Consider the following 17,183-nt stretch of genomic DNA (forward strand, 5'->3'; position numbering starts at 1 on the left):
TTTGATTCCACACTTGCCTGCAAAAAGATCCTGTGACTCTTGGTTTTATTCCTCCTGGATCCTTTTTTTTTTTTGAGCCACTGTTGATGGGAAAAATGGATGCAGTTCTCTTTGGAGACTGAAGCAGGCTTACTACCATGACCTTCAGTGTCAGCATCTTCAGCCTTGGGTTCAGACCTCACTGCCCATTCTCACTGCCCTCATACTCAGCATCCAGGCTGGGGAAGGTATCGCTAAAGCCACTACCTCTAGATGCCATCTTTCTCTACCCTAAATTGAATTATTGTCATAAAAATTGTGTCACTGCAGAGGATATAACACCAACATATCAAATATCCACTAAAAAGTACAGCACTCTGTAGAACAGGAACTTTTTTGGGGAAAAAAGTAATAGAAAATGTACCTGTCAAAACAGTGTATTTTTGCTATTATCTTGACATTGTATAGAAGGGTTCCAAGGCAGTAAAAGTCACTTGTTAGAAATTATAATGTAGATTGCTAAGGGAAAACAACTTCATAATAACCTACATCAAACCCATCTGTATCTTTACTATAATGTGTTCTAGTTAGTGGACAAAGCCTATAAAGAATGGCTACTGTATTTGAAATAGATTAAACATTGGTACATATTCTAGAAAGGCAATTATCATAGTAAATTAAGCAATATAATCATATTATGATAAATGGATATTCTTTCCTCCAATGGAGTGCAGAATTCAAAAAGCTAATAAGGTTCACAATAGCCAAATCTAGAGATTAATGGTTGCCCAAGGATGGAGTATTTGTGGGTGTACTGGATTGAATTGTATTTTCCCCCAAAATGTTTACCTAGAGCTTCAGAATGTGACATGATTTGGAGATTGGATCTTTGCAGATGTAAATAGTTAAGATAAGGTTCTACTAGATTGGGGGGAGCTCAACCTAGATGACTGTTGTCCTTATAGAAACACTATACAAATGGTATTAGAATCAAATCAAAACAGACACAAAGATCAGTGGAATAGAATTGAAGACATAGAGTCAAACCCACATACTTACAACCATCTGATATTTGACAAAGCTGCCCAAAATAGATGTTGGAGAAAAAAAATAGCCATTTTAACAAATAGTGCTGGGAAAACTGGATAATCATATGTAAAGACTTAAGTAGATCCCTATTTCTCATCCTGCACAAAAGACAAATCAAAATGAACCAAAGATTTAGAATTAGACCAGAAACTTTTTAACTGCTAGAAGAAAATATAGGGCCAATATGCCATCATATTAGTCACCCACTTCTTCACAAAGACCTAAAGCTCAAGAAATAAAATCAAGAATCAGTTAAGTGGGATGCCCTCAAATTAAAAAAACGTATGCATAGCAAAGCAAGTGATTAAAAGCATGAAGAGAGAGCCTACAGAATGGGAGAAAATCTTTGCCAGTTGCTCCTCTGACAAGGGATTAATGTCCAGAATATATCAAGAACTCAAAAAACTCATTACCAAAAAAAAAAAAAAAAAAAAGAAATTACCCAACCAAAAGGCAAAATAACTAAAGTTTTTTCAAAACAAGAAACACAAATAACCAACAAATACATGAAAAAATGTTCACATCTCTAGCAACCAAGGAAAGGCAAATTAAAACTACACTAAGATTTTATCTCACTTAAGTCAGAATGGGCATTATCAAGAACACAAATACTAATAAATTCGGGTAAAATTGTTGGGGAAAAAGGTACACTTGTACATTGTTGGTGGGACTGCAGACTAATTCAACCACTCTGGAAAGCAGTGTGGAGATCCCTCAAAAAAACGAGGGATGGAACCACTGTATGACCCAGCTATCCCACTGCCTGGTATTTTTCCCCAAAATCTAAAATTGGCATACTACAGCAATATAGTCTCTTCAGTATTGAGACATAAAAGTAGCCAAAATACAGAATCAGCCCAATGCCTGTCAATAGACAATGAATCAAGACAATATGGTATGTATAACAATGAAGTTTTACTTAGCCATAAATACTGGCATTTTCAGGTAAATGGATGGAACTGGAGAACATCATGCTAAGTAAAATAATCCAGACTCAAAAAAAAAAAAATCAAGGGTCAGATGTTTTCTCTCAAGTGGAAGCTAGAGTAAAATAAGTGAAAGAGCGGCGGCAGGGGGAAATCAGGTATCATTAATACATAGGGAAGATCAGTGGAGTAGGTGGAGAACCAGAGGGAGAGAGGAAGGATGAGAAAGGGGAAAAATATAGAACAAATTTAACAAAATCATTTTATATGTATATATAAATGTGACAAAAGCAATTTCACCTTTATGTGTAAGTAGACAGTACCAATTAAACACCTTTATGTGTAAGTAGACAGTACCAATTAAAAAGAAAGGAGCGAAAGGGAGATCAATGGAGTAGAGGAAGGAGAATAGAGAGGAAAAAGGGCAAGGAAAGGGGGGATAGGTATCAAAATCAAATTTCTTGCATGTGATTTTGATAAAATGAATTCAATTACTATGTATAACTATAATGATGTAACAAAAAAAAATCATGTGAAGATACAGAGGGAAAAGTCCACATGAAGACAGAATAAACTGAAGTGATGCAGCTACAAGCCAAGAAATGCCAAGGATTGCTAGCAATCATCAGAAGCTAAGGGGAGGGGACGCATGTGTGGGTCCTACTTCAGAACCTCCAGAAGGAACCAACCCTGAGGACTACTTGATTTAAGACATCTGGCCTTCTGAACTGTGAGAGAATAATTTTTTGTTATTTAAAGCCACCTAATTCGTAGTACTATGTCACAACAGTCCTTGGAAACTAAAACGGGGAAATGGGGAGTGATTGCCATGGGGGTGTCTTTTTGGGGTGATGAAAACATTCTGAAATGATGGTGATGACTGCATTAAGTCTATGAATATACTAAAAACCACTGAATAGTACAGTTTAAATGGGTCAATTGATGGGCATATGAATTACATCTCAATTAGCCCATGTATAAAAATGTATATATGTATAAATAGGTACCTATTATGTTGTTTTGAATTCCCTTTTAACATTCTGAGAGTTTAACACTATAATAATCTCCATATAAAGAAAGCAGTGAAAACTAAAATAGAAAAACTGCTTCATAAATTAAATAATACATAACACATTTAAAATAAATAAAACTGAGCAGTCCATTTTAAGTTAAAAAATATTTATTATTATCAGATAAAAACTGATGATAATTTTACCCATGGCTCATTTCACATTCCATACATAAAGAGCAAAACATTACTAGAAAAGAAGTTAGTAGTTGGGTTGGTAAACAATTTATTGAGACATAAAAACAACAAATAGAATATGACATATACTGAACTCAAATTATTACAAAACTTAGACACAACTACACTAAATATCTCTTATGTGTTCTGCTAAAGAAAATATAACCCATATTAAGTTCAAAGTAAATACTAATATTGTGGGTACAACTGTCAGTGCTTTTCTAATAATCTAGAAATTTGCTATAAATAGCTTTATCTTTTGCTAGATAAAATCTAATCATAATAAGAATGGTTATTTAACAGAACTAAAGTTGCAGACTACTGTTTTAATTGCTGGGTAAAACCATATAAATTAATCATAGATACAAAGCTTAGCATTTCATGTTAAAAAGAAGAATTACATGTAATTGGATTGAAAGTGTTTAATGAGGTTTTTGGGCACACTGTTAAGTTCCCAAATCTGTTTAAGAAGTTTTGTAAGAAAAGTGTGTATATGCCTTGACTCACCTTGCTTACTTCAGAATAAAATACATTTGGTATTAAATGAAATAAATGAAGACAAGCAAAACTACGTGACATTAAGTTGCTCCATCAAAGTTGCCCATCTTGAATTACAATTCATACTATTTCTTAGTTCCTGACTGAACGTGAACAGACCTAACTACTAGCACTTACATGATATATGAAAATAGAATATAGGGCTAAGATGAGGCTGCTTCAGCCTGCCATAACCATAGTTATAAATTTGAAATTTTTTCAAGAAATTCATATTTTTAACAAACGCTTATAATTTTCAAGTTTTCTGGCTAGATATGTTTGTGGTTATGTGGCCAGCTAAAATATGGTCTTTTAATTAAATAAGGAACTCCATATCAAAGAAACATTTACTTTACAGAATCTTACTTCACTCATTTAAAATTTCTTTTACCAAAATGCCAAACCAGAACTCTGTAGCCAAACTCTTGGAACAAAGTGCTGGTGGCCACATTTTTGAGTCTCTGATGTGTCTTGAAGTTCACTTGTTTTTCATGTTTCAAGTGTTTCTTCATTTGCTCCACAAGTATCAACAACACAAATTAAACAACTTGTGACTGGAAAAGCACGAACTTTGGAGTTGGCGACCCATTTGTCTGTTTCAGTATTATATTCAAGTATGTGTCCTAATCGGCCCACACCTTGAAAACCAGCCAAAACATAAATGACAGAGCCAACTGCTGCACACTTCACTGTCACACCCTTCCATGGCATTGGTGACACCATCTTCCATTCATTTAATTTAATGTCGTAATATTCCACATTGTCTAGGCCACCTTCAAAAGAATAAAACAACATGAAAAACTATATGAATAATTGATCATTTTTGGATTTTTCTAACATTTAAAAAAATTTCAAAAAAAGAAAGGCTGTAAGAATTTTACAATGAGTGCCTACATATCTACCACCTAAATTTTAAAGAATCATAATTTCTAAAAAATTAAAATGTTATATTCTGGAAAAATCCAGAATTAGTGATTTCCCCTTTGATTATAATCCTCTAGTTTTTCCTTCTTCTCTTTTAGCAATTTATGGAAAATAAAAATGGATGAGCACCGTAGGGGAAAGAATCGTTTCTTTGTTATAATTGCATAATGGTTATGTGGTTTCCATAGGCTTAATTTCTTAACTTCCAATTAAACACATTCTAGTTACAAAATAATATATTGACTAAAATGAAGCTCGTGGACTATCTCTAGATTTAGTTCAGATTTCTCATTATTTAAGAAAATTATTTAAGATACTTGAACACATTATTACCAAAGAAAATAAAAAGATCTAATTTAATAATTTAAAAATAATAATATTAATATTTTCATGCCACGTTTAAAAATGTTTAGGAAACTGGGTGCAGTGGTGCATACCAGTAATCCCAGTGACTTGGGAGGCCAAGGCAGGAGAATTTCAAATTCCAGGCTAGCCTTAGCAAGTTAACAAGACTCCGTCTCAAAAAAACGTGGAGGCAGCTAGGGATATAGCTCAGGTGGTAAAGTGTCCCTGGGTTCAATTCCAAGTTACCTCCTTTTCCCCCCCCAAAAATAGTTTAGGAAACTTTGCTGAAGTTAGAATCTGGATACAAGAGTTAAAATTTCTAGTTAAAAAGTTTTAGAAGATTTTCTTTTTTAAGGTTCAACTATTTCTATTGTTCAAGTGTTCTAAAGCTGGAGTGATATCATTCCATAGGGAGCATCTGGAAATGTATGGGAGTTATTTGAGATTGTCATAGTGACTGGTGGCCCTATTGACATTTCATAGACAGGGATGTTTAATATCCTGCAATGTTTCCTAAAATGTTAGCTTCCAGAAATACAGAATAGATGTAATGATGTATGTGGTAGAGAACTGATTTTAAGAAATATTTCAATAAATTAAAATATGAAAGTATCAGCAAACTCATCAGCAAAGTTGAACTAATTAACACTAATTAACATCATATACCTAAACCATTCTGACCACCCACAGCAAATATCTTGTCTTTTACAAATACCAGCCCATGATTCTTCCTGGGTTCAATCATTGGACACAACTCAGTCCACCTGAAAAAAAAAAAAGTTTTTAGTATGCTTATTTACATGCAGTAAGAAGGCTCTTATACTAACAAGAAAGGTCTGTTATCCTAAATAATTACATTTGGAGCACACTGACTTATTCTGAAATATTAATGATCCCTTTTTGTTTTAAAAATTGTTCCACAGCCACCACTGTGGAGCACATTGTGAAGTGAGGTGGGAGAGGCCTCCATTGCTGGAAAGGCCTCCACTCGCTCAACGATACAGTGAACTGTTATGGTATGTTAAACATGGTATTTAGCTTGGAAAAATTCAATATATATACCTCTTTCCTTCTTCTTCCCCACTGTGTGCATGTTTTATGTATATCTAAATAGTATGTTATATATATATATATATATATCTAAATATGTATGTTATATGTATACCTAAATCTCTTGACAGTTTAGAACACAGTTGCATAAATCCTCCCTCCTTGTATAATTCACATGCACAGAATATATTTCATTCTTGTTCCCCAAAGTGAAGTTTAGTGTTTAGAAGCTTTTTCTTAAAATTCTTAATGTTCAAACTGTGTTTTGTGATTTCCATAGGCTTAATTTCTTAATTTCCAATTAAACACATTCTAGTTACAAAACAAGATGTCAAAGTTAGGATAAAAAAATTCCTATAAAAATAACTTGGAAATCTGGATCAAATTTTAGGAAGGAGATCATAGCATATAACATCTATTTTGAGAATTGGCTAGTTATATTCACAAAGCTTCTTTATTTATGAAAATGTAAAGGCACTAAAGAGATCATAAGAATTCAAATTTAACACAGAAACTCAATATAAAAAAAAGAAATGCTAAGTTGTTAGTTTATACAATATTCCTAACACTGAATATTCACCTCAATTTTAAAAATAACAAAATTCCTTTACACTTTTTCTCTTTCTATAAATGAGATCGTATTGACTTACAACAGTATTGCCTGAATAAAGACCTTAAAATTTCGAAGTTCAGAAAACTTTACTAGTCATGAGTTACATTTTAAGGATTTTTAGAAATGTAAAAATTAGGAATCAGTATGAATCAGATTACAGCTTTCCAATTAGTATGCTGTAATACCTGTGGGCATTTTATGGAAGAGGTTCATAAAGGAGGGAGGACTTTAAGTGTTAACACCACTCACTCCATCGTTTGGAACAAAATGATATGAATAAATGGCTGAATTGATGGGTGATAAGATAAGGAGTATCCCCAGGATCCCTGGAAAATACATGGTATATTTTGAAAACATGTGAAAGCAATACATTTGATGATCTCAAAATTTATATTAGCAAAGTATAAATTTCAAGACAAGTTGTTTTTACTTCTGTTCCTTACATTGGTAATCTTGAGCAAAAGATGAGAAAGGAAAAATTTTAACTGCATTTATGTTTGGGAAAGGAATATTGATTATGAAATAAAAGTCCATTGACAACCAAAAAAAGAAGAATGTACATAAACCCGGATAACCTAACTCTTCCTTTGTACCTTTAGAAATGGCTAGACTTTATACCCCATGGAAGCCTTCTCTGGTCCTATTTGTGTAGTAAATAATGTATGAATGAGACAAATCTGATTGATTCATCAAATATTTATATTTGAGATGTCAAGAAATGTAGGAGATGGAGGACTTAGAAGTAACTTTGCCCTTAAGTAGAAATATTACATATTGATTCATGGCATTAATAAATCATACCCCTAGGTATAATGTCTTTTGGGGCTCATATGTCCAAAATTGTGTTTGGGCTCATATTTATTAAATAAAATTACTATTATATCAAGTGAGTATCAATTAATTTTAAAAAGGCAAAATGCTAAAAAAAAACAGTTATCTAATTTTACTAACTTTGTAGCAAAAAAGGAAATGTGATGATCATTGAATAAGATAATTGTGAAATAAAATGTGTAACATCTCAGACATACATTTAGTTGATATATCAAAAGAATTTTGGTAAGAAAAGTAACTTGCTTATATACCTAGATTGCCCGTTGTTCTTCCACTACTAGAATATATTAGTCCCCCAATATGTTCAAGTTAAATGTTATGACAAGAGTTGTTAATGTCCAGAGTTATGCTTTGTGTTTTCTATTTAGAAAATATTACCACACTACCAAACATAAAAGTCTTTACTCCACCTATTACTTTTTTAAACTAAAAGAAGTTTAATTATGAAATTAAACTAAGAATCGAACCCAGTGCCTCACACATGCTAGGCAAGCACTCTACCACTGAGCTATGGCCCCACCCCTTCTTTAAAAAAAATTTTTTTTAAATCTGTTCTAATTAGTTATGCAGGACAGTAGAATGCACTTTGACACATCATACATAAATGGAGTATAATTTCTTATTTCATTCTTAATGTAAGAACCAAATTCTTCTGTTGGGGTCCTTTTGCCTTTTCACCTACTGGGCTTATAGAATACAGTAACAATGAAATGAATTTTAAGTTGATACATACGTTTCTGTGGCAGGATCATAAACCTCACAAGAACTGAGGACTCTCCCAGAAACATTGTTCCCTAAGCTTCCACCACAAACATAGATGAGGCCATTGGCTTCCACCATCCCATGGCTGCAGCGCTGAGTCAACATGCTGGGCTTCGTGTGCCAGCTTTCAGTTCTGGTATCATAGCACTCAAACAAATACAGAGCTGAATTTCCTGTATATATTTAAGAAAAAAAGAGGGGGGAGGGTGTGCAATCACACTTAACTGAGTGTATATGTGGGTTGGGAATGAACTGACTGTATAGCTGAGTCATAGGAAAGGAAAGAATTGTAGAGCCATTTTTATAAACAATAACAAAAATGTAAGAAAATTTAATAAAAAGCTAATAACTCTGTATAGACCTTGGAAAACATTTAAAAAATGAATTTACTTGAAAGACTTTGTTTTTTGTTTCTGGTACTGTAGGAAGAGAAACTGGTTTGATTTCAAAATAAAACAAGAAATATTATTTATGTCTTGAAGTCCAGTTGTGCATGATGGGAATGACCTAAACTTCAAATATTAATATAGAATGGAAAAAAATAGCTCACAGATGGTAGGTATATCAACACCTTAAAACATGAAAAATATTATTTAATAATATTCTAAAGTTTATTTAATGTTAATATGATAGTTACTATTGACTTTTTCACTGGTCAGTGAGTAAGTAGATAAGCCCTAAAATCACACCGGTTCATTCTTGACTATATTCTCAAGGTATCAATGTATATATTTTAATGATAAAACATATACATCATGTTTTGCAACTTTTATATACTATAAGTTGTCAATAATGGTTTGGAAATAATATATTAAAGGTGAAGTGCTTTTTTTTCCTTCTAAATAAAACTATTTCTTATCTTCCACTGTTCTGGGGTAATGCCAAATGATTTAAAGGTAATTACAACACTGCCACCTTTATAATTCTCCATTGCAACCAATGTCTAGGAAGAGTAAAGATCAGAGGATAACAAACAGAAGAAGCAATAGTTATGGCCTAAATAAACTTATGATCCTCCTGCCTCAGCCTCCTGAATAGCTATGAATTACATCCTTTTAACTTTAAATATTTCTAATTTGGTATAATCAGGTTGGTGGACACTAGGGAAAAATATACAATATATAACATCTATAAAAAAATTGACAATAAATGCTAAAGAAATGAAGTTTTAAATATTATTTGTTTAGAAAAAAACTACTAGATACTAACAAATCAGCCATCAATGAGAAAGGCTTTTATGTCCATACCCACACTCCTGTTATGATCCATAAAAATAAAATATCACTGCCAATATTAGACTAAATCCTTACAGAGTACAGCAAATGAAAATGATTGTTCTTTTTTATGGTACAAAGAAAGCAATAATAATACAGATTTAAAAAGTATGAATGTAGTAAAAATTCTTAAAAGGTCTATGAGTAAGTATAACTTTAAAAATATTTAAAGCAAATAATACTAGATTCTAACTAATCTAGAACTAAAATTCAGATAGTGTCAATTAATCATAATAAAAAATGGGCAATTAAAAATCTAGGGAGCTGAAATTCTTATAAATTAATTATTAAGGTAAATCTTGAAGGAAATGGGCTCTAAAATATAACAAACATGTAATTAAATTACCAAAGACAATCTGGAAAAATAATATCAATGTTTATTTTAATATGAAAGCTAATATACTTGGCTTTAAAATATTTCCTTCAAACAAAATTACTAAGAAGTCCTTACCTACTTCTGAACCTCCAGATGTATAAATTTTGCCTTCTGCAGCACAGGCAGCAAGGCTGTCTCGAGGTGTTGGAGGGCCCAGTTTGGAATACCAGCTATCCTTTACTACATTATAGCAGTCCATTCGCTTTATGGGGAAAAGCTGAGAGCCACCCAAAATGTATACTACGTTGTCCCAAAATACACATGCTGCATCTCTCCGTTTTTCAAATGGGCAGCGGATGTCTGTCCAGCTATAATCCTGAAACAGGAAAGGATAGGAAGCTTTTGGTGAGGGAAAAGCATAATTAAAAAGGACAAGCATAGATGTAATTAAGAAAATAAAAAGTAAAGAAATGTGTTAATTTACTAGAATATATACAATTTTGACTTGAGACTGTTATCCAATTTAATCTGTGTAATTTCTCCAGAATGTTGGTTGGTTTGCAGTAAAGGGCAAGAGGAAGATACTCTATTCCTTTGGGTCCTGTCTTTTCTGACTTTTAATTTATACATCTGGATATACCACTATAACCTTGTTTTCTATTTCTTCTGCTATTGAATACCAGAAAACTCTAAAATAAAGTTTTGTTATAAAATATCTCCATGACTTCCTGCCAGATGTATAGACTGATATAAAAAATGTCAATGGACCTTAAGGAGGTCAAATTGCCATTATCTTATTGATACCTAAAGCCAAAAGGTATTTTGTGGGCTTTTGAGATATTTTCTATAAATATTGACTCAGTATTGTCTACCATGCTCTTAAAACTATGCTATTTGTGTGCATTTATGAATATATAACAGTTTTCATCATTATGTACAACTATGATATACCAATAAAAATGTGCAAAGAGAAAAAAAGTTATTAAAAAAACCCTATGTTATTTACTTTGAAATATTTAAGTTCTGAGTACTAGGATACTTGCTTTTTCTCCCTGATGATTTGATATGAATACACATCAGTACCTCACAGTAAGGGCTGTTCACAATACCACCCTGTTTCCTATGTTTGATGGCATCTGAGGATGCTTCTGCCTATCTTCTATGTATGTGAATGGGGAATGTTGACACTTTTTTTTGAGAAAGGGCTGGGGATGTGGCTCAAGCGGTAGCGCGCTCGCCTGGCATGCGTGCGGCCCGGGTTTGATCCTCAGCACCACATACAAAGATGTTGTATCCGCCGAAAACTTAAAATATAAATATTAAAATCTCTCTCTCTCTCTCTCTTTAAAAAAAAAGAGAGAGAAAGGAAACTAGTGTTTTGGTATTTTCTGAAAAAAATCATGATCAGACAGTAATCCAAACAATTCCCATCTCCCTGATGTACTGTCTATCAACGCTGAGTTCCCTTTGGGAAAATCTGACTGATACCTATTATGCTAGTATCTTATGTGGCAGGTATTTACTAGATTTCAGGAGTTCATCATAAGAATATGAGGGTTGATCTCTTAGGAAAGGAAGAGCCTCTCTATAAGGATTTTAACTCCTGATGATGATGAATATACATTTTTTCAGGTGACCAGGAAAATAGAGACTTAATCACAATCTCAATCACAGATCTGAAATTAGGATCTTTAAGTTACTGAGTGGTACATCCATTATTAGTAGGTAAAGACTTAGGTATTCCAACAATGCAGGGGAAGTCTTCCTAATTCTCCCAATTTATCACCCAAAATAGAGTATTGGGAAGATGATTTGATGTTTTCCCTTTGATAACTGGTTATATTACTTAGGAGATAATACATGTATTAAAGAAGCATGTGAAGTTAGGCTTGTCAGCTCAGTGAGTATGAATTTTGGGCCTTGACCTGGTGATAGAACCAGGTCCCTGCATTCCCAGGTTATAAAGGAAGCTAGAAGAATTTGCAGTTTTCAATGTTAAAAACAAGATGGACAAACAGCACTATAGTCACACATGGGGAGGTGCCTATGGGTTGGTAGGTGGCAGGGAATCATTACACTAAAAATATAATTAAATCCAGTTAAATTTTATGAGTATCTATTCTACACAGGGGTCTGTATTTGTGGGCTGAGAAGATAGGAAAATAGGAAAGTCTGGGAAAGATGTAGCAACCTTTCTTAAGGTTTGATATAGTGCCCATATATGCACACATGCACATATCTATGAATAAAGACCTGTTTTCCTTGGTCCTAACTTAGCCTTTCTTGCTTTTGCTGATATGTATATTCTGTACTTTTTTCAAGCTTAAGATTCCATTAGGGAGGTTTCCCTGATTTCCTTCTTCTGAATCCCTACCATTTGAAGGGCAATATCAGTGACTGAGTACTCTTTTGTTATCTTCCTTGTTCGGTTTTATATTTTAATGCAATAGTTCTTTTAAAATTTTTAAAAATTTATTTATATTATTTACTTGGTACTGGGTACTGAGCCCGAGTGCTTTACCACTGAGCTATATCCCCAGCCCTTTTTATTTTTTTGTTTTGAGATAGGCTATGTGCTACCATATCCAGCTGTAGGGCAATACAGGATGGCAAAAACTTCTTGAGGTGAGGGGCTGTCAGTATTTGTTCTAAATGCTTAAGGCAAAAACATCAGTGTTTCTTCAGAATAATGACTGATTCTCTCTATATAATTATACATGTATATAAGTATATACAATTTTAAATACATAATAGAGATTTTTAAAATCAAGGCAACCACGATGCAAAATGAAATAGATACATTTTATTTATTTATTTTAAGACTTGAGAACTTTATTCTGGATCATTTTGAGAGAAAAAAATCAATCTAAATTAGGGAGGAGGGTCCAGAAGAAAAAGGAAAGCAAAATTAACAAGATTAAAAAAAAAAAAAAAAGCTTTAAGATTTCTTAAAGAAACTTTGGGGGAGGGTCAATCCAATTTGAGTTTAGAAAAACAAATTTCAAATTACAAGTTTACTTTCTCTTAAGCCATTATCTGACTTAAGTTTCCAAGGGCTGCTAAAATTAACAAACTATGGTGACAATCTATAGCAAGCTGTTCATGCCACATGCCAGAAATTTTCTGGAAGTAGTTTCATGAGAAGTACATAGAAACATTTCTGATTTCATTCATTTTAAAAGGTCAGAAAGAATGTGCTCAAAGAAGCTGGGACAAGCTAGGTTCTGTCTGAAGAGCTGTGGATCTCAAGGAGGTCACTTCTTAGGAAGTTTAGTTTCCTTTTCTGTAAAATAAAAGGATTGTACTAGATGATCTCCTCCCTTTCAGCCCTAAAATCTAATGATCTCAGGGTCTGGTTTAGAATGTAACAAAAAAAGCTACCATTAAGTAATAAATAGTAATTACTAGTTTTTGATTGCTACCTTCTTAGGAAGTATGATGAAATTAACTTATTATCTTATTTCCTGAAATAATCTTGAAATAATCTCTCATTTACAGATAAGAAAACTAAGTGATGTAAGAACCTTATCAAAAGTCACATAGTTGAAAACAGATAATCCAAAATTTAAATCTAAAGCTGTGCTCTTAGCTCCTATGCTGTACCATTTCTCTAAAATCTTCTTCCACCTGCTACTAGATAGAACACTGGACTGGGAGAAAGGCAATCTGGATCTTTCTCACCATTCTTGTGTTCCTAGCTAAGTTACTCCGGGTACTTATGTTGATAATGAACCTCAATAGACTCATCTGTAGAATCAGGTGTTAGCAGGATGGCTGCTGAGGTCCTGCATCACCTCTACATCTTATCATTTATAAACACAAAGCTCAACCAAGCCAAAAGGATGCTTTCATATTCAGCATTCAATGAACTCTAAATCTTTTCTCTTTCTTCCTCAACAAACTCTACCCATAAATCTCTCTCAGGAAGCTTCTTCCATGGAGGATTCCTGACTAACAAATCCAACCCAGAGAATTTTCTTCTTTTTATACTACCAATGCTGGCACTGTCTTTAACACTGGGACATATAACTGGTTAAATTCAATTGAATTTCTTATCAACCTCTGCCTCTGTGCAGAGGAAATTTTTATTAGGTGACAGTTTGTATTTACAGAAAAGTATATTTCATACAGCTGGGGTACCTGCATTTTTGACCGTACGACAGTTAAGAGTATGCAGGTGCTGCACTCTGTTCCTAGTGTGGACCAGTCAGAAATCTTTTGTCACTGCAGTACTATCTTTTAATTGTTCCAGCTGGCATCCTGTTACCGAGGATCCTGGCTTTGTGGTTGACTGCACCATTGAGGACTTGGGAGGCCTGTGACAAATCAATAAACAATACTTGGGGTTGGAGAGCAGGCTTTCATACACTTTTTAAAGTAAAATCTAAACTGTTTACATTTTTATCCTTTGTTAGGATAATTCTTTTCTGAAGAATTTATTCAAAGGGAAAAACTGAACAGTATGCAAAGCTGGCATATAAAGGGTATTTCACTGCAGGGATATTTATTTATTTATTTAAAGGGGGGGAGGGGGGAGGGAGGGTGGGGAGAATTTTAATATTTATTTTTTAGTTTTCAGCGGACACAACATCTTTGTTTGTATGTGGTGCTGAGGATCGAACCCGGGCCGAATGCATGCCACACGAGCGGGCTAACATCCCCAGCCCCTGCAGGGATATTTTAATAGGAAAAAAACTGACATAGGCCAAATGTGAAAGAAAAGGGCAGGTATACTGTAGCCCTTCATGAGGAAATTTTCACCTCACCATAAGATAAAGTTGGGAGGAAAAAGAATTTTGTAAAATAGTAAGTTTGTCATGACCTCAAAAAAAAAAAAAAAAAAAAAAACCGAAATGTGAGAACTGGAGTGATGTTTGCTGAATACTGATGTCTGAATGTTGGGAGCACTTTGAATTTTATATCCTGCTATGTTTCAATTTTTAATAAAGAAAATATATCTTTTTTTAAACAGAAAAGGTAAAAATACAACAATCACACAAATGATAGCCAAGAATGGCACAAAAAAACAACTGCTTCCACATAGAGACCTACAATAGTACTCAACATTTTAACAGAAATGTGAAATTAAAACTAATTTTAAGATACAGGCTTTAAGAATTGAAGAAAACCAAACAGCTCTTTTACTATGTGTTGAATTTCAATGTAGGACAGATTTACAGTATTTGACTTTCTTCTAAATAGCACATTTTATAGAGTATAGTGGTTTTCCAGAAGTAAACATGTGTTAAGCAAGTAATTCACAGGCTGTTCCTGTATTTTGAAATGTGTCCATTTTTAATAGGGCCACACAAATATTGGTGGAGATATATTATAAAATTACAGAAAAAAAATTTTTCCCCTTGCCAGGCTGAGGCTTTGTGTACGCATATTATATTCAACAATAGCACTTAGCCATTGAATGGAAATTAAATATTAGGAAGAATGTCTGTATGAGCACCCTGCCAAGTTATTTTCAACAGATTTGCCTTTAAATGAACTATGATGTGTAACTTTTACAAAATTCTATTACATACTATTTTACAAAATTCTTTTTCCTCCCAACTTTATCTTATGGCATAATAAGGCACATTACACTTCACATGATTATCTCAAATTCTGGAATGAACTCATGTACTAATTTAATAAAATGTTCTCACCAATGAAGCATCAACTCACTGTGTTCAGACATGAGGAGTACAGGAAATAATGCAGATGGTCAATGTTTGGAAGAGTTAGAGAAGGTAAAGGGAAACCCACAGTGGAGAAGAGGGCAACCTTCTGTACATTTAAACTTAAGAAAATCAGAAAATCCAAGGATGGCAGGGAGACAATAACTGAGGAGTGACAATCCAAGACATGACTAAGGAGTTACAGAAACATAACTCCTATTCACACAAATCTTAAAGTTTAAGCTCTTTTAGTCCACAAAACTAGTTTAGAAAGACTTGGATTTGCCTAAGATCATATACCTAGATTGAAATGCTCTTTCTAAAAAACAGTTTCCTTCCTTTAGAGAAAAAAGACCCATGAGTAGGTCTAAGAAAAATGATTAATGACCCACACCTTCAGTTTTTCTACCTACATTAAATTCTTTTTTAAAAGTGCAAAGTTAAATTAGATTCTATTCAATTAAATAATTCCCTTGCGATCTTTCATGAAAAATTTTTATAATCATATTTTTTACACAAAATGATGCATTCTCACTCAGCATTCAATATACTTGTAATACTTTTTCTTCTTTCTTCCCAAACTCTACCAATAACTCCCATTCAAGAGAACCTCCATGAAACTATCACAAAGGGGTCCTGGTTGACAAATCCAACCCAGGAAGCTTTTTTCATATGACCAAGCCATAATTGTGTATCACACACTGGGATATGTAACTGGTTAAATTCAGTCAAGCATCTCATTGACCCTATTATGGTTTCATCAGGTGTCCCCAAAAAGCTCATGTATGAGACAACACAAGAAAGTTTAAACATGAAATGATTGCTGCTTTCCTCCACCACACTCTCCACCATGATGATCTGCTTTATTTCAAGCCCTAAGGAATGCAGCTGGCTGTCAAAGGACTAAGACCTCTGAAACCATGAGCCCCAAATAAACTTTTCCCTCCTTTATTTTTGGTAGATCTTTTAGTCATAGCAGGGAAAAAACTGATCTCCCAAAACAGACCCCTACCTCTGTACTCTCTCACTGCTTCCTATTTCTGAATGTTTCATGAACTTTGAATTTGAGGACAGGACTGTGTTACATGTGTCTTTCATAGGCCATCAATGCCCAACCAATAAACTTCAAATTCTAGGTGAACTATGCTAACAGGAATATATGTTAAAATATTTGTTTAAACTATATATTTTTACAATTAGCTAAAGATATAATACTCTCTGTTCTTTGTACGAGCTGAGGACAATTGTCTTTTACACCCGGATCATCAATTTTCAAAGGAAAAAATCCTCATCACTCCTAACTGAATGGATTCAATATTTATGAGAATGATAGGTTTTACTGTGCTTCTGGGTCATCATATGAACACAAGCACCAAAGGTAGCCAAAGTAATTATCAGGTGACATAATATAGTAAGTAGTGAGAATGTATCTCCTTCCCAGTTACTCTCAGCCTCTTATTCCTCTAGTGGTCTCGTGCTTACTATTTTCTTGCCACTTCCCAAAGGGTAGAATCCCTTAAAACACCACCACAGAGATACTACTTCTATTTTTGTCTTTTCTTCCCACTTAACAACCTCAATTACCTACAGTTCTGTTTCCACTATCTCCAAACCTTTGAAAG

At 33.6% G+C, this 17,183-nt stretch overlaps 1 protein-coding gene across 2 annotated transcripts in view; it reads right to left on the bottom strand.

Moving 5' to 3' along the window:
• Positions 1-3,156: 3,156 nt before the first annotated feature.
• Klhl7 (kelch like family member 7) overlaps positions 3,157-17,183 on the bottom strand; it is a 58,333-nt gene continuing 44,306 nt past the window's right edge. For both annotated transcript variants that reach the window (XM_021722233.3, XM_005319099.5), the window contains 4 exons: positions 10,028-10,268; positions 8,274-8,475; positions 5,713-5,810; positions 3,157-4,550 (listed from right to left, as the gene is read on the bottom strand). In XM_021722233.3, coding sequence (XP_021577908.1) covers positions 4,267-4,550; positions 5,713-5,810; positions 8,274-8,475; positions 10,028-10,268 — 825 coding nt within the window. In that variant the 3' untranslated portion in view covers positions 3,157-4,266. The remainder of the gene's footprint in view (positions 4,551-5,712; positions 5,811-8,273; positions 8,476-10,027; positions 10,269-17,183) is intronic.

The sequence above is a fragment of the Ictidomys tridecemlineatus genome, chromosome 2, assembly GCF_052094955.1.
Source record: "Ictidomys tridecemlineatus isolate mIctTri1 chromosome 2, mIctTri1.hap1, whole genome shotgun sequence".
NCBI classification, from domain to species: Eukaryota; Metazoa; Chordata; class Mammalia; order Rodentia; family Sciuridae; genus Ictidomys; species Ictidomys tridecemlineatus.